Source organism: Capsella rubella, unplaced genomic scaffold, assembly GCF_000375325.1.
Source record: "Capsella rubella cultivar Monte Gargano unplaced genomic scaffold, Caprub1_0 scaffold_3, whole genome shotgun sequence".
NCBI lineage: Eukaryota > Viridiplantae > Streptophyta > Magnoliopsida > Brassicales > Brassicaceae > Capsella > Capsella rubella.
Genome location: NW_006238921.1, coordinates 4,660,123 through 4,681,818, shown reverse-complemented (window position 1 = coordinate 4,681,818; position 21,696 = coordinate 4,660,123). Strand labels below are relative to the sequence as shown.

Below are 21,696 nucleotides of genomic sequence, written 5' to 3'. Positions count from 1 at the left end.
ATGTACGAGAAAGACGAGGATACATGGGCTTTGGGGACACAGGCCCAACCATAATATTCAAAACACTGGTAATTTCGTAATTTATTAATCTTAGAAGAGAAAAAATTTGGCGATTAATTTTCATGTAACAGAAGTACAGCACTAATTACAGTGAACAAAGAGTGTTGTAGTCTTCAAAATCTACAGTGTTGATGGTTTCTAACGTTTTGTAGATCATCTGACTCGACGGATGAGACCAATCAGCGACCGCAAAAGAATGAGTTTGGTTACCAATTATGATCCAGCTCAAGGCTGGTTCTTTCGTAACCCCAAGATCTCTCATCAGCTCTCTAACCTCCTCAGCTGAAGAATTGACTCCAGATTCGTTGTACATGTTGTGTAGCAATACGTATGAGCCTGAGGCCTCGGGTTCGAGTCTCATCAATCTCTCTGCAACGCGTACCCCAACTACGCTGTCTTTGTAAATCCTGCATGAACTAAGTAAAGCCCTCCACATCACTGGATGGTCTTCAAACCCAGAGCTCAATATTAAATTCTCAGCATCTGATAATCTGCCTGTGCGACCTAAAAGATCAACTAGGCTGGTGAAATGTTTCTCGTTCGGGTTAATCCTGTAATCGTTCTTCATGCTTTGGAAATAGTTTAGTCCTTGTGTGACCAATCCTCCGTGGCAACAAGCTATTAAAACACCGAGAAAGACTTGCTGGTTCGGTTTAATTCCGTGGGTTTTCATTGATTCAAAGATGTCTAAGGCATCGTTAGGAGAACCATGTTGTGCAAGGCTTGAGATCATAGCTGAGTATGTTGCAACGTCTGGGTTTTGAACTTCGCTAAATATTTTACTAGCAACCGGCATGTTACCTGATTTTGAGTACATGGAGATGCTTGAAGTCTTAACGCTTGTGAAAGCATCGATTCCACTCTTTATGGCATAACCCTGGATTTGCTCTCCTGAGCTTAATGCACCAAAATCAGCACAAGCACTCATCATAAGGGAAACCGTATACTCTTCCGGTCTTATCCTGGTGGAAAAAAGTTGGCGGAACAGATCAAATGCGCTTTCAAGCTTCTCGTTTTGGACATGACAATCAATCACTGATGTCCACGAGGCAATATCTTGCTTAGATGTCGAAGCAAAGCATCGCATTCCGTCTTCAGTTGAGCCCGTTAACGCATACAGCTCGATTAGGGCGCTTCCAATAAACTCATCAGACTGAAAATTGTTCTTACATATGAGGGCGTGAATCTGCTTTCCATATTCCAAGGTTTTCGCCGCACTAGAAGCTTTGAGCACAGCTGAAAATGTGGACGGCGAGGGTTCAAATCCGCATCTTTGCATATCCATGAAGAGGCTAAACGCTTCACTAGAAGCTTCATCAGTTATTTCATCCATTTGGAGAAACCCAGAGATCATCGCGTTATACGTAATCACATTCTTGGCAGGCATCAAACTGAAAAGCTTTATGGACTCTTTCAAACTTCCATTTTTGGCATACATGTGAAGCAATGCAGTACGCACAACTATATCAAATTCCATTCCTAGTTTTACTGCGTAACAGTGAATTGCCATACCTTTTCCCATCAACCCTTCGTTCAAATTTATGCAACAAGCTTTTAGCACACTTCCCAGAGCATAAGTAGTCAGATTTAGGCCATCTCTATGCATTTTTGCCAACAGATTAAGTGGTTCTTCTGCTACACCAACCCGTACATAACCGGAAATCAAAGAATTCCATGAAACTTGATCCCTTTCATTGCATCTATCAAACAATGACATTGCTTGGTCAAGATTTCCACACTTACTGTACATATCAATCAAGACATTGATCAAAAAAACTTGCTGAGACAGACCATTTACAACAGCCAACCCATGCAACAATTGGCCTAAATCACGATCACACCTTTCTCCACAAAATCCCAACGCACCGGCGTAAGTGAACTTATCTAGCTTCAAATTAACATGCCTAGCTTCAAGAAATAATTTCATTGCCTGTTCATAAAATCCCATCTGGGTATACCCAGAAATCAAAGAATTAAAAGAAATAATGTTTCGTTCAGGCATTCTGTCGAACAACTGGCGTGCGAAACCCAACTCCCTGCACTTACAATACATATTAAGAACATTGTTGAGCAAGTATAGACACGGCTTCAAGGACGACTTGATCATGTGGCCATGAGCGAGCTTTCCCAGTACCACGGAGCCTGATTTCGCGGCTGTCTGAAAAAGTTCCGAGTAAGCTTTTGAATCTAAAGCCGTGTTCTTTGGTTGGCATAACGAAGACAAAACCCGATAACCAAATCCAACTCGTTTGGTGAATATAACAACGAGAGAATCGTAAACTGTGTTCCTTAAACACGTCTTTGCTCGGAACTGTAACAACATGTTTTCCCATTACATAACGACTTTTGCGTAAGCAACACAACGGTCTCTCGTAAAGACGATTTGCTCCGTTCTTTTTCTAAACTGGGCCTCGATAGTGCCTTCAGGCCCTTCACGTAATTGTTTTGGACTTCGTGTGATACTGTGTTTCTATTCTTCATTCAATGTATCACATTTGACTTTGACCATCTTTTCTTAATTTTTTTTTTTGTTAAAGGGTTCATCTTTTCTTAATTTCACATTGGAGGATTATCTTTTTCACTAAATTTTTTTTTATTCATTTGAGCTTATCATATTGTCTTAAGAATATTTTAATTTCTTAACATGCGCTCAGTTTTCATTTATTTACTTCTTAATTTATTTTTTATCTTCTTCATTATTTAGTATTTTACAGAGTCATTTCGATCACCCAAAAGATTTTCAATTCGTTTAGATTGCGGTCAACGGGAAAATGAATCGGACGGTGGAAGATCCACGTGTTACTAAACCTTAGCGGAGCACCACCGTCCAAAACTTTAGAAAAGGTAAAAGAGGCGGCGAGGTGGATCCCAACTAAATATAATTTGGGCTTTCATGCGGGGCCCAATAGCTTATTGTCTCCAGCCAATGCAAATTCCCACGTGGACCCTATAATCTTCTTTACCGGCTACCAATGCAATGAGTATATCATAATTTCTTTGGTTTAAAAATTATATTTTCCTCACACTAGTTAACTTTTTTTCTTCTTTAATTCAGTGAATTAATATAGTAGTACAAGTTTATATTTTTAGTTAAAATTTCTATTCGGAGAGTATGTATTTAGGTAAAATATGTTGGTGTTAATTAACCTGAAACGTGTAATTAATTAATCCCAAAAGTCATTTTTTTTAATCAGTAAATGTTGTTAGTAGGGGTAAAAAAGAGTATGATGAGAAATTAAAAAAAGAAAAAGAAAAGGTAGATTTATTCGTTGAAAAATAAAAATAAAAATCACTTTTTGGCATATTGCTTTTGTCAAATAAGAAGAAGAAGCTCCTATGACCTTTGGAGAAGCAGTCGTCTAAGCACCGGTGTGCATCCATTAGCTCTCGACAGATCTCTCTGTCTCTCTCTCTCTCTCTCTCTTTCACCATTCTCTGCTTCATTCATCACTTTAATCTGAGCTTCGTTGAGCGATAATGGGTAATTTTATATATACGCATCCCTTGTGTTCCTTCTCTGCTCATTAATGTTCCTGATCTCGTGGATCCGTTTTTTTTTTGTATTTTTAATCTCTTTGATCTGATCAGTTTTTGTTTTGACCAAGCGTTATTCATTTTCGATTTCAGTTTGTGATTCGGGTTGTGATCTATCTGTTTTAAACTATTGATAAGTCTCTTTGATCATTAGATGGTAGGTGATTGGTTCTTCTGTGTTCTTTTTTGAGTAGCAGATTAGTGAAATGGATTCGATTTGTTTGATTTCTGGGGAATTTTGGGGTTTTAATGGAAAAATCTGAACCGTGGCTAGGTTTTTAGTGGATTAACAGTTATTTTAGTGTTGCAAAAATGCTAGCATTTGATTCAAAATCCAAAATTGTGATTCTGGGTTTAAAGGAGGCACTCATGCGAGGAGTGAGGAAGATTAAAAGCCTAGATTTTTGAAATAGCAATGACTGAATTTCAGATCCAGTTGTTAACATGCGGGGAGAACTTGCTTCGTTTAGAGACACTTTGGCCTTACTTGTGCAGAGTGTGCTGATTTTATTTCTTATTTCTTTACTGCTTTGAAATTGCAGATGCCGCTTGCTCTACCCAGCTTATCGATGGAGATGGTGTCTTTAATGTTTCTGGTGTTGATAATTTCATCAAGGAGGTTAAGTTGGAAGAATGTGGCCTTTCATATGCTGTTGTCTCCATTATGGGTCCACAGAGTAGTGGTATGTACCAAATCCTTGAATGTTTTAATTGAAGTTCTTTGGATCTATTTGTTTGTGTAGGGACTGATTTTATGTCATTCTGCTTGAATTTTCAGGGAAGAGTACGCTCTTGAATAATTTGTTTGGAACAAACTTTAGGGAAATGGATGCATTTCGAGGAAGGCATGCTCTGTTCTTTGTCTACTTCGTCTCCACAGAATAGAGCTTCTAATTCAAGGTTTTTAACTGCTGAAAATTCCATGTTTCAGGTCTCAGACGACTAAGGGAATTTGGATTGCTAGATGCGCTGGTATTGAGCCTTGCACTGTTGTGATGGATTTAGAGGGTACCGATGGGAGAGAGCGTGGTGAGGTGTGTAACCTCAATCCTTTTCAGTTTTCATATTTGGTTCTTTTATATTTTGCATCACACGCCAGTTAGTATGTCTTACTTTTAGCCTTTGCACTTATTGTGACTGTCTAAAAAGAATGAGTCAGTGAATGCTTACTTACAAAGTTTTCTTGTCTATGGATGTTAGGATGATACTGCTTTCGAGAAACAGAGTGCTCTATTTGCACTTGCTGTCTCAGACATAGTTCTTATAAACATGTAAGTGGTTTTCTGTACTTTATTTTCTTTGGTATTAAAGAGATAACAAGACATCACATGCCATCTTTATCTTATATCTTACTTTTTCTCGGATTTGTAATGCAGGTGGTGTCATGATATTGGTCGGGAACAAGCAGCAAACAAACCTCTTTTAAAGACTGTGTTCCAGGTATGTCCCTGTATCTTCTTATCTGGATGAGTTATTTTTGAGCCGAAGTCTCAACATCATTTTCTTTTCTACATGCAAACAGGTTATGATGCGGTTGTTTAGTCCGCGGAAGACGACTTTAATGTTTGTCATAAGAGATAAAACACGGGTATGCATTATGTGTTTTATTTTCTTCGTCATTCTGTTTTCCGGATTTGTAGGTTTTGGATGTTTCTAAATCCTGAATATTTGCAGACGCCACTCGAAAATTTAGAACCAGTCCTGAGGGAAGACATTCAAAAGGTATAAGATAACAGTCTTAGCTTTGATGTGCTTTGACCTTTGACTAATACTGCAATTCCTAATATTATCTCCTTAAATACAGATATGGGATTCTGTCCCCAAGCCTCAGGCACACAAAGAAACTCCACTTAGTGATTTCTTCAATGTACGTCTCCTGGACATTGGATAAAGAACTTAGTATCATTCTTTTGTTTTGCTAGGATCAAGAAATGAAGCTGTTTCTTTTTTGACAGGTTGAGGTAGTTGCCCTCTCTAGTTATGAAGAAAAGGAAGAGCAATTCAAAGAGCAGGTTTGTTCACAATCAGCTTTACATATTGGAGAAATCCAGTGTCACCTTATATTGCTCAATAGATGGTTTGTAAGTGATATTACTGTTTTTCTTACATTTTTTTTTTCTCAAAATTAAAAGGTCTATAATTTGAGACAACGGTTTTTCCAATCTGTCGCTCCTGGTGGACTTGCTGGTGATCGACGTGGAGTTGTCCCTGCCAATGCGTTTGCTTTCAGTGCAAAACAGATGTGGCAAGTCATCAAAGACAACAAAGACTTGGATCTTCCAGCACATAAGGTAATTTTGCGTGCCAGGGCTCTCTCCCACCAGTAGTCTTATGTCATTGTTCCTTCTGGTCTTGTTATTTATGTGTTGCCTATACGCAGGTCATGGTAGCAACTGTGCGATGTGAGGAAATTGCCAATGAAAAATTCTCTAGTTTTATTGCGAATGAGGTGAATTTCCTTTATACTGCTTCACGTTTATCCTTTTCAACGGCTCTTTCGTTAATATATCTAAACTTTAATAGAATTGGCGTGAGTTGGAAGATGCTGTACAGTCTGGTCCTGTTTCTGGATTTGGAAAAAAGCTGAGCTCAATTCTCCAGTCTTGCTTATCAGAGTAAGAATATCATGCTGAATTGTTCTGTACAGATTTTTCCTGTGTTCTGACTTTACTGGACTATAGGTATTTATGCATATATTATAAATCTAGGAGGCTGGGAGTTTCCTTATCACGTGTTTGCTAATTTTTCTCATAGGTATGACACAGAAGCGACATACTTTGAAGAAAGTGTACGATCATCAAAGAGACAACAGCTGCAAGAAAAATTATTGCAAGTAATGCATATACTCTTAACCTTTGACTTTTACACTTGTGTTTTATCTCAAACTTGCAATCATGAAACATTCAGAAATTTGAATGGTAGTAGGAAAGCAAATGCCTGGTATTAGGCACTCATTTTCTTATTGTTCTATCCAGCTTGTTCAACCAACTTTCCAAGACGTGCTTGGACATTTAAGATCAGGAGCGCTTGAAAACTTTAAGCATGCTTTTGAGAAGGCCTTGGATGCTGGAGAAGGGTTTTCATCCTCAGCGAATACCTGTGCTCAGTCGTGCATATCTAAGTTTGTTAAAGGATGTGAAGGTATAGCTTACTGTTGATGTTACTGAAACTACTGTGATATAGGAAAACATGTTAGAACCTGAAAATTATGATATGATAGAAGAACTAAAAGATATCCGACCTCAAAGGGAATCACAAAGGAACTTTTTTGTTGCAGAGGCTGTTATTGAGCAAGCAAAATGGGATACATCTAAAATTCAGGAAAAGCTTGAGCGAGATATTGAAGCCCATATATCTTCTGTCCGTACTGCAAAGTTGTCTGAACTGACTACTCTGTATGAGGTAAATAGAATTCTCAAGCAGCAAAAAGCCATATATTGGTATGCATAATCAAGCATCAAGCAGGTTTAAACTCCTTTCTGGGCATTCCTAATAGATTATCATCATTGCAGTCAAAACTAAATGTAGCATTATCCGGACCGGTGGAAGCACTTCTGGATGGGGCTAGTGATGAAACATGGCCGGCAATAAGAAAGCTACTTAGACGGGAAGGAGAACTGGCTGTCTATGGTCTATCCAACGCATTATCTGGTTTCGACATGGATGACGAAACACGGAATAAAATGTGCTCTGACCTTGAGAAGTATGCACAAGGTATTGTTGAAACCAAGGCAAAGGAAGAGGCTGGAAGAGCGTTGATGCGCATGAAGGATAGGTGTCACCATTTAACTCTTTTCTCATTTCCTTGTCGGATAACTTCCATCTATTACTCAGCTTCCTGAAATCTGGTTAAATAAACTTCTATTCAGATTTGCTACAATCTTCAGCCATGATTCTGATTCGATGCCACGTGTTTGGACTGGAAAGGAGGACATCAGAGCTATCACAAAAATGGCTCGTTCTGCAGTATGAAACCTACCTGATATAGCAATCTCTCAGTACCTATTCTTTGAATCAATCTCAAATTTCTCAAAATTTTGATATTACCCTTGTTCTCTTTTTTCTAGTCCTTGAAGCTGCTGTCTGTTATGGCTGTTATACGCTTAAATGATGAACTCGACAATATTGAGAAGACATTGACGCTCGCTCTGTTTAATTCTACGAGCAACAATACTACTAGCAAGAGTATCAGCACAATTGATTCACTCGCCTCAAGTACTTGGGAGCAGGTGACTAGAACCTCACTCACTATATGTTATGAAAACACAAAAGGTCTCATATTTATTGCTCACACCTTTTTGTTACCTTGTTATTATCAGGTTGCACCAGAAAAGACGTTGATCACACCTGTTCAGTGTAAATCTCTGTGGAGGCAATTCAAGAACGAGACAGAATATACTGTTACACAGGCCATTTCTGCCCAGGTATTTTCTTGCAATCCCTACTTTCAAACATATATTAGGTTTGCTCCTCATTCACACAAGCTGATGTTACAAAGTGCTGTAAAATGTTTCATAATATTTTTATTCTGGCCATGTCGTTTCTAGCTTCTTATCCCCTTTATCATTTCGTGATTCATTAGCTAACAGCCTGAAAAAGTTTTGAGGTTTCAATCTGAATACAGTTGCATTAAATTTCAGGAAGCGAACCGGCGGAATAACAACTGGCTGCCACCTCCATGGGCAATTCTTGCCCTGGTTGTTCTTGGATTCAATGAATTTATGACTCTCTTAAGGTACTCTTTCCCATTCTTTTGAACTGACTCAGATTTTTCATATAATCAAGATCCCCTACTCACTTTGGCTTTTCTTGCCTGCATCTCTCGTGGCAGAAATCCTCTATGGCTCTTAGTTCTTTTTGTTGGATACCTTATTTCCAAAGCCTTGTGGGTGCAATTAAATATTTCAGGAGAATTCCGCAATGGCGCGGTATGAGCACAATATCCAACATTCTTATTTTCACTTTTTCGCCTTCTCTTCATTTGATATCAGTTATATAATCTCTCTGAATTGCCAATGTTTCATCTCTGATCAACAACAGCTACCTGGACTTCTCTCCTTGTCAACCAAATTCCTTCCAACGGTCATGAACCTCCTTAAAAAGCTAGCAGAAGAAGGACAAGCACCACCCACAAATAGCAACCAATCAATGAACTCCTCAGCTCAATCCGAAGTTACAACCAATGGAGAGAGCAGTAGCAGCAGCAGCAGCTCTGGTTCATCTCCAGTAAAAACCGTACCAATTGATACGAGTGCATAGAACAAAGAACTATACAAGCTTATGGTGTCATGCGAGCCCACGAACCTAGAAACTTAAAATTCGTTACCCTTTTAAAAAGGTAGCTCTAATTTTTGGTGTTGATCAGAGAGATTCACCGAGAGCCATATGTTTTACGTCTCCGATGGCATTGGTTCTTCCTGCAGGTTCCAAATTGATCTTGTATGTTCCTAGACTAAGATTCTGATGGATACAAAAATACTGTCTTGTTTGCAAGTTCTGTAGTGATGTGGTTTATTGTATCTGATAAAAGAATGTTACTTGAAGAAAATCGTATTTTTGATTAAGTGAATTCAGTTCGGTTTGTCGATTGCAAATCACTATGTCATATTCAGAGTGTAATCAATTTCTTACCATATAATTTTGGGCCGTTCGAAAGAAATCAAATGGGCCTAAGGTATTGAATGAACTTGCAAACCTAATTATGGAGTTGCAGAAACAGAGCTTGACACAAAAGCAGAACAAAGTTTCAATCCTTGGTCGAAAAATAAATTTCTTGATTACACAATTTCACCACCACCGTAATCAAAAAACCTCAGCAAAACCCTAAACCCTTGAAGCCTCTCCTTTTCTAGTTCTTTGCAAGCGGAAATGTACCGAGTGCTGTCAAAGTTATCTTCTTCAATTGGGTACGTTTCATTGTTTCACTCAGTTAGCTTATTTCAAAACTTATAATTTTCTCGATCAATTTTGCACTGATGGGCATAGCTTTTTCTTCTTTCTGGGTTTGATTGTCGCCTTGCAGTTCGTCTACTTCCAGGAAACTGGTGAGTTTCTTTGAACTCTCTGCGATTTTAAGTTTGATTGCATTTCGTTTATGGACATTAGTGTTGGTTACCTGCTAAAAATGTGTCAAATTATAGCTCAAATTACGGGTCCAGATAAGTTGCATCAGTGATGCAATGTAAAAGTTTAGAGTTCACATCAAAATTTACAACTTCAGTTACTTAATTTGCAGAATCTGCTCTGATTTAATTGGCTTCAAATGCTATAGAAGATCTTATAGTTCCGGAATTTAGCTTGAATTGGCCTAACCTCTATTGAACTGTTTGATTCCGGTTTTGATTTTTTTTTTTGGTTTTCTCTCTTACCATTAAGGTTTCTGGGCGGATTATAAGTAGTAGAAACTATGCAGCCAAGGATATCAGTTTTGGGGTCGGTGCTCGGGCAGCTATGCTGCAGGGTGTATCCGAGGTTGCAGAAGCTGTGAAAGTCACAATGGGGCCAAAGGTATACTTATATATTGTTCTCAACAAGGTTTAGATCAATGTAGAGTGGATTGTGCTAGAAACAGTCGTTTAAATACAATTTCTTTATTTTATTCTGTGGTGTTAGGGAAGAAATGTAATCATCGAGAACAGTTACGGTGGACCAAAGATCACAAAGGATGGTGTCACCGTGGCAAAAAGCATATCGTTTCAAGCAAAAGCTAAGAATATTGGTGCAGAGCTCGTGAAACAGGTTGCGAATGCTACTAACAAGGTTGCTGGCGATGGTAATGTTCCCACTTTGAGTTAATAATCTTGGATGAGTTTTTAGTTAAAACACATTGCAGAGGTAATATCGTAATCTTAATTTCTGTTTGCTTTCTTTTGTTATATAGGTACCACTTGTGCCACTGTTTTGACTCAGGCGATACTCATGGAAGGTTGCAAGTCAGTGGCTGCTGGTGTAAATGTGATGGATTTGCGTGTTGGCATAAATATGGCAATTGCTGCAGTTGTCTCTGATTTGAAAAGCAGAGCTGTTATGATCAGCACCCCTGAAGAGATTACTCAGGTGAATTTAGAAACTTATTCACTATGTCAGGATTTTCGAATGATATACCAAGCCTTGATCTGTTTATTGCTATTGCATATATTCCTTTGATAGGTTGCTACTATATCTGCAAATGGGGAGCGTGAGATAGGGGAACTAATTGCAAGAGCCATGGAGAAAGTTGGAAAGGAAGGGGTTATCACCGTTGCTGTAAGCTTACTTTTTCTTAGAATGCTTTATTATAGATCATTTGATGATTGCCTGATCACTTTATTATTTTTCAAACACTCAGGATGGTAACACTTTAGATAACGAGCTGGAAGTAGTAGAAGGAATGAAGCTAGCCAGAGGTTACATTTCTCCATATTTTATTACAGATGAGAAGACCCAGAAATGCGTGAGTGAAATCTATTGTGTTTGGTATGGTATGAAAAGGAAAGAAAGGGTATTGAACTACTTATGGTTGTTTTTCAGGAGCTTGAAAATCCCATCATCCTTATTCATGAGAAGAAGGTGTCAGACATGCACTCTTTGTTGAAAGTTCTTGAAGCAGCTGTGCAAGTAAAACATTACCTTGTTTATATATAATATTATGTTCTGAAGTCAGGTTTACATAGTTTGATATAAGAAAAATCACTCACTTCTTCTTGATTGTGGTTTTGCAGAGTAGCAGACCACTTCTTATAGTAGCAGAAGATGTTGAGAGTGATGCATTAGCTATGCTTATTCTCAATAAGCATCATGCTGGGCTTAAGGTATGCGCTATCAAGGCTCCGGGGTTCGGTGACAACAGGAAAGCAAGCTTAGATGATCTTGCGGTTCTTACTGGTGCGGAGGTAAGTTCTCAGAAACAACATGTAGTTATGTTTGTGTCACGTTTTCATTTTCTAACTCAGTAGTTTACACAGGTCATCTCTGAGGAGCGCGGGCTATCTCTAGACAAGATTCGCCCTGAATTGCTTGGAACTGCGAAGAAAGTAAGAGGAGAAATCATATCTGGTTTCTATTTGTACTTTTGTGAGATTCAAATCTAACACAAATTATTTGAATAAGGTTACCATCACCCGTGATGACACTATTATCCTACATGGTGGTGGTGATAAAAAGCTGATCGAAGAAAGATGTGAAGAGGTATATGATTATTATCTATCATGAATCTTGCTCACACTAATACACTTACAGTAGAAGCAACCCTTTGTTATTTCATGCTCTACAGTTAAGATCAGCCAATGAAAAGAGCACTTCCACTTTTGATAAAGAGAAAACGCAAGAAAGACTCTCAAAACTATCAGGTGGTGTTGCAGTCTTCAAGGTTAGTCAATCACCCATCAATCTGTCTTTCTAAACTCTTGCATACCAAAAGTAGCTGATCTGTGTCGGGTTCCTATATAGGTTGGAGGGGCAAGTGAAACTGAAGTTGGGGAAAGAAAAGACAGGGTCACTGATGCGTTAAACGCTACGAGAGCAGCCGTCGAAGAAGGCATTATACCGGGTAAGTATATTATTTGTTTGCTCTCTCTCTTTCCTCGGATCATTTCATCATGTTGCTTTTTAACTGGGTAATTTTCTAATAGGTGGTGGTGTGGCTCTATTATATGCTACAAAAGCTTTAGACAACCTGCAAACTCAAAACGAAGACCAAAGAAGAGGTGTTCAGATTGTTCAGAATGCTCTCAAGGTTTAATCTCTAACATCATCATGAAAGTTTTTTTTTCAATTTCCGAAACTGTAAATCATGACAAGAAGTTGTGAATCATGTGTAGGCTCCTGCAATGACAATAGCTGAAAATGCTGGTTACGATGGTTCTTTAGTGGTTGGCAAGTTATTAGAGCAAGATGACAGCAATTTCGGTTTCGATGCTGCCAAAGGTTAGCTACTTAGTGTCTTTGAGTACATTGTGAAACGCAAACAAATGTCATCAACCTCTTAACTCTGTCTGCCATTTTTGTTTCGTGTTGCCATAGGTACATATGTGGATATGGTGAAAGCTGGAATTATAGACCCGGTGAAGGTTATCAAAACTGCCTTAACTGATGCTGCTAGGTAAAAGAGTGTCCTAAACCTCAAAATTGTTGGTTGCGTCTGTAGAACTAAACAAACTAATGATCATGTGTTGAAAACGCAGCGTTTCTTTGCTATTAACAACGACAGAAGCCTCAGTGCTAGTGAAGGCGGACGTGAACACTCCAAAGCATGTCCCTGATATGGCCAGCATGGGCATGTGATGTGTGACCTCTACAAACACAAACACACAAAAATATTCAAAACTTTCTTTTTGATGATTTTGTTTGGTTCTACTAAGTTAGAAACTCTTTTCGATTTTAATTTGTGGCCTTGTGGGTCTGATTCTATATATTGTTGCAGAATCATAATGAATCTTGTGGGATGCAAAATATGTATCCTTGTCATCGTGTGTTACAAATTTTGAGCTTAAATAAAGTTTTTACAAATCTCACAGACTTCTTCGAAATCAAATTTGTTACCTAAAATATAGGCACCTTGGTGGAGAGTACCAGTGACGGAAGAGGATCACTCAAATGTTTTAGATCTAAGAAATTTATTATTGTAATCTTATGGTCGGAACAGCAAAACTGAACTAACTGAGTTCAAAAAAAATTTGGACCATTTCTCGATTTGTGCGTGTCATCCTTGCGCAGGGGCCATGCTAATCTTCTCTGTATCGTTCCAATTTTATCGGATGTCCCCGAAGGGACAATCACTTGTGCGACTCGAACTATATATAAACACATTTCCTTCTCTGTAGTTTAGCGATGTGGGACAAATTGCTTTTGTTTTTAGACATCTAGAATGTTATAAATGGGCCCTCTTTCCTCTTCCATATATTAATAATGAAAAATATTTATTAAATCAAATTCTTGTAGATTCTTTGCCTATTCAATCTAAAAATAAATCCTAGAAGAGAATTTAAGAAGTTGAGATACAAAAAGAGATCCATGAAAAAACTATTTAAATCGATCAATGAGGTGAATCTGTTGAGTGAGACCTAGAAAAGTGAATCTTCAATCAGAGAAAAAAACGAAGGGCTACTACGTACGGCTCAGGAGTCAAGACAAAGTAAGCTGAGTGATCATACAAAAATATATAAACGACGAAGAGAAAAAAAAAATAAAGGCTAGGAAGAGATGATGAATTGTGAGGACGGCAAGTCGAGTTTCCGTTGTTCCAGGAAAGCTTCATGGGGCTCGAACTCGTGTCTTTCGCTTGAAACCTCTTCCACGGGCTTAATGTCCTCACATTCATCGATGAAACCAGCCTTCATATTCAGTGTCGTTGATGAATCTTGAAGTTGAAGACACCACATGTCTTCTTGTAACCCACTGAAGTTATTTCCGGACGAGCAATACTGTTGTTGTTGACTTGGTTCTTGGACGTGATTCAGAGGGTAATTGTAAGGTATCGAACTGTTGTTGTTTAAATCACAAGAACCCGAAAAACTCGAGAGGTCCTCTGGTTCTTGAATCTGGATTTGCGGTTCTTGATGATGGTGATGAGCACGGTCACGGAACATAGCCAGTTGCTGAAGAACAATCTCCAATTCGTTCCTGGTGTATTCGATCTGGTATTGAAGCTTTCTTATGATGCCATAGCATCCATCAACAGGATCGTTGGCACGAGCATCGGACTGAAACATGATTGTATGCATAGCTGCGTCTTTCTCAGGAGGGGTAAGCGACTTGATGATCTTGGTGATGTTGCTGACACCAAAGAGCTTATGCGCGTTGAGGAATTGGCGGTGACGGTCATGAGGGAAATAAGGAGCGAGAAGACAATCGGGAGCGCATTTCCTGCGTTGGTATTTGCAGGCGGCGCATGCTTGGTTTGTGTTGTTGTTGGTGTTGCTGGTGCTGCTTGAAGGTTTTAATGGTGTTGGTTTGGGATGTAAAGGGAAGGCAGAAGAAGGTTTGCCCGAGGGCATTTTTTTGTTTGACAGGTTTGGCGAGTTGGGTTCCTTAGTTTTCTCCTGGTGGGAAGGAAATGCAGGGGAATGGAGAGAAATGAGGGAGGAGAGACAAGCTGATATAAGACAGAGAAAATGAGACAAGAGAGAGAGAAAGAGATTTTGACCAATTCAAGTCATGGGCTAGTGTCTATATTTAGAAAAGTGATAGAAGTGAATATGGTCGTGTCCTTCCTAATGGTGAAAAATAGAATGGACGACTGGAATTTACTAAAAATTGGCTATGTATAGCTTATAAAAACAATGTGTATGGATGTAACAGAAGCGAAAGAAGATAAATGGTATATGGTTATATGAGCGTGCGTTACCAGTTTTTAAACCTGCTTTTTCTTCTTCATCTGACATCATCAAGAAGTTTCCTGAAATTCAAAAGCAATAACCAGAAAGCTTAACAACAAGTTTATGTTTAGATTTAAGATTCCATTTACAGCCTATCTTCCAAAATAAAAAATGATTTTACATCTCTGGAAATGTTGTGACTTGTGAGACATGGAAACCAAAGAAGAAAAAAGTACTACCATTGTTTTCTTCTTCTGGCTTCTTTGACTTATGATGTGAGACAATCTTCATATCGTAGATGAGTGACTGAAACCATTAGAAAAAAGAAAAAAAAGAAGGATACGAGTTGGTCATAATGGTAATCCAATACAAGTATGCAACACACTTTTAGTAATGTTTCTAGATGCCTCAAAAGCTCAAGATACTAAAAACATGATGCTATTATGTGTAACTTGAGAAGTATAATTATGACAATGAATAAGGTTGATGTTCCAATAGGTTTCCTATTTAATGCCATAAGTTCCAAGAAAAGATTAAAGAAACAAAATTCTTTGTTCAAGCAACAGTCTAAGTCTAATACAAAAGATCCATAGATTCTCTCCATTAGCAATAAAGCCAGAGCTCACATCAACAACAACAACAACAACACACTAGTTAGTTATTAGTGTATTTCAAAGTCGAAACAAAAAAAAGTAGAAACAACAGACTAGTTTTTAGAGCCAGCGGATCAACGTTACCACAGTTTCAGAGCCAATGGACGAATTCAACATCTTATGACAATTCTCAAAACGCATTTTCAAATTCACTCACTGCAAATCCTAAAGAACTAAACCAAAATCAATCCAAGGAACTCAACTAGGACAACTAGGAAGAATCTTTCCATGGGAATATTTGAACGAACCAAGGAATCAGAACTTCCAGTTTCTGATTTGATCGGATGATTTCTCTACCAAATGCAAAATCACAGCCATTAACGAAGAACCGATATAATCGAAAGGAGTTGAACAATACTGTTTAATTCACTGGATAGAGATGGAAGTGAGAAGGTAATGACTGGTTCTGGTGCGTCCCCGGATCTTTTATTGACGTGGTCTGAACCGCCGGCGACGGTAAGATAAAGCTGATTCTGGTGTTTGGAATTTAATTGTTCAATACGACGCCATAATGGTAAAAAAAAAAAGAAAAAGTATTTAAAACGTAGAAGCAAAACGACGCCGTAACCAAAAAGAGTGGTTAATAACACGACGACGTAAAACGAAACGACGCCGTGACCCAAAAGAGTGTTAATAACACGAGGCCGTGAAACGAAACGACGCCGTAACCCAAAAGAGTGTTAATAACACGAGGCCGTGAAACGAAACGACGCCGTTAGTAGCGTTACAAGCTTCGTTAAGCATATTGTGAGAGGGAGAGAAGTTGTCGCCGATACCAATAGAAGAAGAAGGCCATTGACGGTGAGTTTTTCTTTACTTTTTCCGACAAAACCTGAATCCAAAGTTTCAGTCGTTATTTTAGATTGAGATTGATTGATTTGAATCTCTAAGAAAATAATGTTTCTGTAAATTCTATCGTCTCTCTTATTCATAATAAGGCTTTTGCTCAGGTAACAATCCTTCTTCTTCTTAGATTGTATTCTGGTTTTATGTTCTAGAATCTTAGGTGGAGACAAGTAACAATGAATTGATTTCTTTGATTATAGTTTAAAAAAAGGATCCAACATTTTTCGATTGGTTTGGAAATTGGAATTGGATTGTCAAATTACAAATCTCTCGTGTTGCAATTGGGTGGGGATTAGTCTAGTTAATCTGAAATCTTGAAATTGTTTGCTGTGGAAATTTTTAAAATGCTAATGTTCAATGCACCTTAGAACTCTTAGACACAACTTTTGAGACTGTACAGTTGATAAAGTTATGTTTTTTTTTGGGTGTCTTTCTTAAAACCATCCAAGCTCTCAATGACATGTATTGGCAAGTATATATGATGTTATCTCTCTCTAACTTAGAACTTTCTTGATTCTTATGATTTACCTTGTCAGTTTTGCAAAAGTTTATTTGGAGCAGAAGAGAAAACTTATTTCCTATGTCTTGTAACATATGTATGACCAGTGTTTGGAATGAAAATATGCAGGACTCAACAAAAATGTCGGTGAAACCCGCAGTCGCTTTGAGAGGTATCCTAGTAGGTGGAGTGGCGATATTTGCGAAAGTTGCGGGTGCAATGAAAGCTGCTGGAGGTGTTAAGCTTGGTGCAGCTGCTACAGCTATGACCGTGGCTGCAACTGCTGCCGTGAGTGGAGGATCTAAGCAAGAACAAAAGCAAGATGCTTCTAAAGCACCACCACCTTCTAAATAAGTATTGTCAATGTAATTCTTCCTTACCAATCAATAAAAAAGAGAAAAACGACTCCATTAAAGACCATTTTAGTTTTTCAAGGGTTCTATGGAGTTTATATGTAATGTTGTTGAAAGTGTAAAACTGTAGTTTTCTTCTGTAATAACTTCTTTATTCATACAATTAAAAGGAGATGGATTGCGATAATGAGTTTGTATGTCCACATACAGAGAGTATATTTTTATATAGGGATTTATTAAAATATGTGTGTGTGAAAGTTTCGAGTCTTTAACCTACAATCAGATGAAAGATAATTTCACATTGAAAAAAAAAGGAAGCGCTGGACACCATTTTCATTTCAATAATCTAGTAGTAAAAGATTCAAATGGGATCAGGTTTTATCGGAAGCTATAGTCAAGATCTTAGTGCATATGTGAGTTGGGAAGCAACTAACATGGAAGTGGTAACAAGAGCTCCACCCTTTGATTTCTATCCTCCACCTAAAGAGAAAAGCAATCAAGTCTAGTGAGAAGGGTTGCAAAGATGGTAACAAGGAAGGGAGATGGACAGAGCAATTGCTTAACCCTTGTGCCGTGGCCATTACGGCAAGGAACTCATCAAGGGTTACCTTTGCGTTCTCTCGGAACTGGAGTCTTCTTCTGGCGATGCTAATCATCAGCTTACAGCTTTTGGACTTCGGAGGTTGCAACATCATCTTTCCTCATCCTCACTGTCATCATTTTTTTTGGCCTGTAGTTACTTTTGCTTCAGCAGAAGTGAAGATGTTTCAGAAGACTTTGCTTAAAGTTTTATGAGGTAAGCCCTTGGTTTCCTTTGCCTAATAGCATGTTAAACTCTGTTATCCTGCAGATTCTAGCACAAGATCCCATAGATAAGAAAAATGGATCTATATATTGCTGATACGGTGTCTCTCACGGAATGCAGTGACCCACTTTGTTGGAGGCTCTGAGCTGCAGATCAGAAGGACCTCCTCCTCATGTTCGAATAACTATTGTATCTGATCTTACCACAGACATACCTTTCTCACCCTCTTACAGAAATGATTTTCCAACTCCTTGGCTTTGCTCAGTCTCTCAAGATCAACTTCCAGATTAGTGTACTTGACAAGTTCCAAGTCACCTCACCTCACGAGACCTTGATCATATGTGCTCAGTTTAGGTTGCATCACCTGAAGTATAGCATCCTTGATGATAGAAGCGAGGCTTAGAGGGCACTGAGAAGTTTAAGGCCAAAACAAGTGATTCTTTGTGAGAAAAATGGAGAATACAGTACCAGTGGGGACTTTGTAGCAGGGTTCTCAAGGAAACTTGAGTATCTGTGGAGATTTCTGGATTAAAAGAAGAGACTAGCGAGGAGAGAAAGCTAATTGAAGGAGAGGCAACAAAGGTGTGGATGAATGAAGGAAAAGATAAATGGTATGAGAGGATGAGGGAAGCGGTTATGCCGCAAAAGCATCTGGAGAAGATGCAATTGATGGAGCCAAATGTTTACTAAGAAAATATGACAACTGCTGGGAATTAAGAATGGAAGATAAAGGTACCGTCGCTGGGTTAATATGGAGAGGATAGATTCCTTTTGTTCATTATGGAAGTAGCTAGATAGTTTCTTTATGTTTGTCTGAGTGATTGCAAAGATAGTGAAGTTATAACTGAATACTATCAAAATGTTAACAGCCGCTAATATCAAATATATAACCGCAAAAAGGAAGAAGACGAAGAAATAATACTATTTAAATAATCACAACCTTGCACCAGATCAGTTTAAACATTATTGAATGATCATAGAAACAGGCATAAGCAGGATTCTTTAATACTAGTAGTGTTCAAAAGGAAATGATAGTAAATGACTGAAGACAGAATGATAGATGCAACAAGAAACAAATATTGCAGAGAATCTAATGATCTCTTTCTTTCCTTTTGCTCGGCTTGTTGATTTTCACAGACACCAAGCTTGGAACATAATAAACGAAGTCTCTGGGCGGATGATATCCAACATTCAGTGATTTGAAGGCTCCATCTTCTCCAATGATGTTAGCTTTTGGGTGGTTACGCCTTCGATCGAAAAGTATAGCGACATGCTTCTCCTCATCAATGAAGAAGCTCCCAGGAGTAAAGCCACCAGGAAAACCATCGAGTGCTATCAAATCCACTTCCAAAAACTTGGTCCACAACGCAGCATTGGGCTCAGTCATAGTCGAAATCCAAATGCCTATGGACTTGTAGCTTTGATATAACACAGCGAGCTTCTCATCTCTAACACAGGTTAAAGCCACATTGTCTACATCATCCTCGGAGTTAAACGGCAGAGGCAGAGGCTCTCCAAATGTCTCTGTTGTGAAATTAAAACAGAGCAAAACATCTCTAGTCTCTATCGAATCGATAGGCTCTATCCCTTCTTCTCCCACTTCAAGTGTCACTGGAGATTCCTTGGTAGCCAAAAAGTAAGCATTTCCCTTGAAAGACAAGCTTTGTTTTGGACCAAGTTGTGTGTATTCGTCGAGAGAGTCCTCAACATCTCTCCATCTATCAGTCCTGAAACTGTAGATTTCATACCCACCGCCAACAGGTTTGCTTCTCAGAATCTTGTGGTTACGGTTTTTGTTGCGATCACCGTCGTCGTATCCGAAACCAAACACGCCTGATCTATGGAATCGGTGCAACACGTGATTAGGTTTGATCGACCTCGTTTCCCCCAAATAGAGGTTACACACGATGAGCCTGCTGTTTCTGACGTTGTCGTTGAGGACACAAAGCAACAAGCCGTCGCAGTGAAGGAGTTGAGCAATCTCGATTCCATCAAATTCGCCAACTTGGTTCACTGATAAATCAACAATACCGTTGCCGTCGGTGTTGATGATTCCATGTACATCAAGTTTCATCGAACAGACAGAGTAATCAACAACGACGAACCCTATTAACTGCTTCGTTGCGGTTGCTGCTGCGCCTAGAAGATGAGTTCTCGATAAGGCCTCCCATTTTTTACAAGTCGATCGGAATGGTCCAAGAGACGTAACTGGAACCCTAGACACGATCTCCTCTACCAAAACCTCCGGGAGATTTGCTATCGTCGTCGTCGTCGTCGTCATTTCTCTGAAACTTCAGAAGAAACAATACCCAAAACTGCTTAGTAGTTTTCTATTTTTAAGGGAATTTTTAAAAGGAACGTTTTCGATTTTTAAGGGAATTTTTAAAAGGAACCTTTTCAAAATGCGCATTAAAATTTTGTAATCAAAAGGATATGATTGATGATGACTCTTGGTAGTCAATTTCGGATTTTCGTACCCCTCTAATTTATGGTAACAATAAGGTGGGCCGTGTAAATGGCCCAAACTGGTTTACTAGTGTAATCAATAGGCCGTGTAAAGCCCATATGCTTCACAATATTTGACGAGCTGTTTTTAAACGTAACTAGTCATGCTACTGAACAAGGTGTAGTGAAAAGGAGACTAAAATATGCAAAGGCCGAATTCTTTATTACACAGTAAATGATTGTGATATATTCTAATATAGGGTTAGTTAAAACTATAGCTATGGTAGACTTCAAAATTAAAAGTTGGGTATCACTAATTTGAAAATTAGTTCTCTCACATGATGTCAGGAAAAAGACAAAAGTAACCCTATACAGTTTTAGATGGTTAAATGAAATGATTCTGCTTTCTATCTGTATTGGCAATGACACGACAACTCCAACATTAAATGATGTCAACGATATCTTCGGACATATTGGATATCATTATGTTTAGTCGATATCATTATGTTTAGTCGATAACTCCAGATAACAATTAGTATGTATACTAAGGTAACAAGTCTAATCTTATAAATTAAAAAATTGATAGTAAATACTACAAGGTACTCACTAACTATATACTTGACCTTCTAGAATAGTATGTAGACATAAACATAACATTATGGATAATAGATAACAAAAGCATTACAGGATTATGTATTTATTATTAGGTAAAAGATGCGAGTTATGTGATCATGATCATGATTATTAGAGGATTGGCACTAGTGACATCTTTTAATGAGAAATGCAATGTAACCGAACGTACTTTAAGTCCTAGTTGTGGCTAATTTTATATAGTAAAAATTATCTTAGGTTGATAATTTTTACAACTAATAACTATTAATGTCGATTAGCTTCCGGTTTGATAATTCTTATGTTATACCGGTAACTAGTAGAGTGAGAAGAAATCTTGTAAGTGTTATGTTATACCAGTAACTAGTATAATAATAACATAGAATTATTCTGTGATAAAATTAGATTTTATTCTATTAAATCATGTACTATATATATTACAAAATCTAAACCCTAACAACTATTTTGTCAACCCTAACAACTATTTTGTCAACCCAAACCGAAATATAATTTCATTTAATTACAAAATATAAACCCTAACCACTATTTTATCAACCCAAACCGAAATATAATTTCGTTGAGTTACAAAATCTAAACC

The 21,696-nt window shown here is 38.2% G+C and overlaps 7 protein-coding genes and 1 non-coding gene across 11 annotated transcripts; 4 read left to right on the top strand and 4 right to left on the bottom strand.

The window, feature by feature from the left end:
- Window positions 1-56: 56 nt before the first annotated feature.
- LOC111828535 (pentatricopeptide repeat-containing protein At3g13880) lies at window positions 57-2,437 on the bottom strand. Its single transcript, XM_023786844.1, has one exon. The coding sequence runs from the start codon at window positions 2,381-2,383 to the stop codon at window positions 146-148; it is 2,238 nt and encodes a 745-aa protein (XP_023642612.1). The 5' UTR covers window positions 2,384-2,437; the 3' UTR covers window positions 57-145.
- Window positions 2,438-3,373: 936 nt separating this feature from the next.
- LOC17892628 (protein ROOT HAIR DEFECTIVE 3) lies at window positions 3,374-9,188 on the top strand. 2 transcript variants are annotated; one of them, XM_023786834.1, is made up of 23 exons: window positions 3,374-3,541; window positions 4,137-4,277; window positions 4,373-4,439; window positions 4,526-4,628; window positions 4,795-4,865; window positions 4,971-5,034; window positions 5,117-5,182; window positions 5,269-5,316; window positions 5,399-5,461; window positions 5,550-5,606; window positions 5,727-5,885; window positions 5,975-6,043; window positions 6,118-6,209; window positions 6,349-6,427; window positions 6,570-6,735; window positions 6,872-6,996; window positions 7,107-7,369; window positions 7,464-7,560; window positions 7,662-7,823; window positions 7,914-8,018; window positions 8,235-8,329; window positions 8,426-8,522; window positions 8,635-9,188. In XM_023786834.1, the coding sequence occupies exons 1-23, from the start codon at window positions 3,538-3,540 to the stop codon at window positions 8,851-8,853; spliced, it is 2,412 nt and encodes an 803-aa protein (XP_023642602.1). In that variant the 5' UTR covers window positions 3,374-3,537; the 3' UTR covers window positions 8,854-9,188. The 2 variants fall into 2 exon arrangements, with proteins under 2 accessions (XP_023642602.1, XP_023642603.1); XM_023786835.1 differs by lacking the exon at window positions 3,374-3,541 and adding an exon at window positions 3,639-3,751.
- A 183-nt stretch (window positions 9,189-9,371) lies between these two features.
- LOC17893463 (chaperonin CPN60-like 2, mitochondrial) lies at window positions 9,372-13,085 on the top strand. Its single transcript, XM_006296634.2, has 17 exons — window positions 9,372-9,500; window positions 9,617-9,638; window positions 9,970-10,101; window positions 10,207-10,366; window positions 10,475-10,650; window positions 10,744-10,839; window positions 10,922-11,026; window positions 11,104-11,190; window positions 11,295-11,465; window positions 11,538-11,606; window positions 11,683-11,760; window positions 11,846-11,941; window positions 12,022-12,121; window positions 12,204-12,307; window positions 12,393-12,498; window positions 12,595-12,673; window positions 12,756-13,085. The coding sequence occupies exons 1-17, from the start codon at window positions 9,463-9,465 to the stop codon at window positions 12,853-12,855; spliced, it is 1,719 nt and encodes a 572-aa protein (XP_006296696.1). The 5' UTR covers window positions 9,372-9,462; the 3' UTR covers window positions 12,856-13,085.
- A 156-nt stretch (window positions 13,086-13,241) lies between these two features.
- On the bottom strand, window positions 13,242-13,344 carry LOC111831751. Its single transcript, XR_002834887.1, has one exon. It is a non-coding gene; the product is annotated as a U6 spliceosomal RNA (small nuclear RNA).
- Window positions 13,345-13,569: 225 nt separating this feature from the next.
- On the bottom strand, window positions 13,570-16,013 carry LOC17892540 (LOB domain-containing protein 22). 2 transcript variants are annotated; one of them, XM_023786837.1, is made up of 4 exons: window positions 15,790-16,013; window positions 15,128-15,194; window positions 14,918-14,968; window positions 13,570-14,665 (listed from the first exon to the last, which is right to left on the bottom strand). In XM_023786837.1, exons 2-4 carry the CDS (start codon window positions 15,177-15,179, stop codon window positions 13,764-13,766), a joined length of 1,005 nt encoding a protein of 334 aa, XP_023642605.1. In that variant the 5' UTR covers window positions 15,180-15,194; window positions 15,790-16,013; the 3' UTR covers window positions 13,570-13,763. The 2 variants fall into 2 exon arrangements, with proteins under 2 accessions (XP_023642605.1, XP_006298101.1); XM_006298039.2 differs by having other exon boundaries at window positions 15,900-16,013.
- Window positions 16,014-16,248: 235 nt separating this feature from the next.
- On the top strand, window positions 16,249-17,426 carry LOC17893772. Of its 2 annotated transcripts, none has more exons than XM_023786453.1 (2): window positions 16,249-16,342; window positions 17,016-17,426. In XM_023786453.1, the coding sequence occupies exon 2, from the start codon at window positions 17,028-17,030 to the stop codon at window positions 17,238-17,240; it is 213 nt and encodes a 70-aa protein (XP_023642221.1). In that variant the 5' UTR covers window positions 16,249-16,342; window positions 17,016-17,027; the 3' UTR covers window positions 17,241-17,426. The 2 variants fall into 2 exon arrangements, with proteins under 2 accessions (XP_023642221.1, XP_023642222.1); XM_023786454.1 differs by lacking the exon at window positions 16,249-16,342 and adding an exon at window positions 16,356-16,491.
- A 178-nt stretch (window positions 17,427-17,604) lies between these two features.
- Window positions 17,605-18,834, top strand: LOC111831425 (scarecrow-like protein 29). The gene is given in 9 exon segments (XM_023785522.1): window positions 17,605-17,720; window positions 17,722-17,840; window positions 17,843-17,958; window positions 17,960-18,019; window positions 18,021-18,284; window positions 18,286-18,571; window positions 18,574-18,672; window positions 18,675-18,803; window positions 18,806-18,834. Coding segments are annotated over 9 exon segments (1,218 nt in total).
- A 300-nt stretch (window positions 18,835-19,134) lies between these two features.
- On the bottom strand, window positions 19,135-20,325 carry LOC17892634 (putative F-box protein At3g13830). The gene has a single exon (XM_006299681.1). The coding sequence runs from the start codon at window positions 20,323-20,325 to the stop codon at window positions 19,135-19,137; it is 1,191 nt and encodes a 396-aa protein (XP_006299743.1).
- Window positions 20,326-21,696: the final 1,371 nt, after the last annotated feature.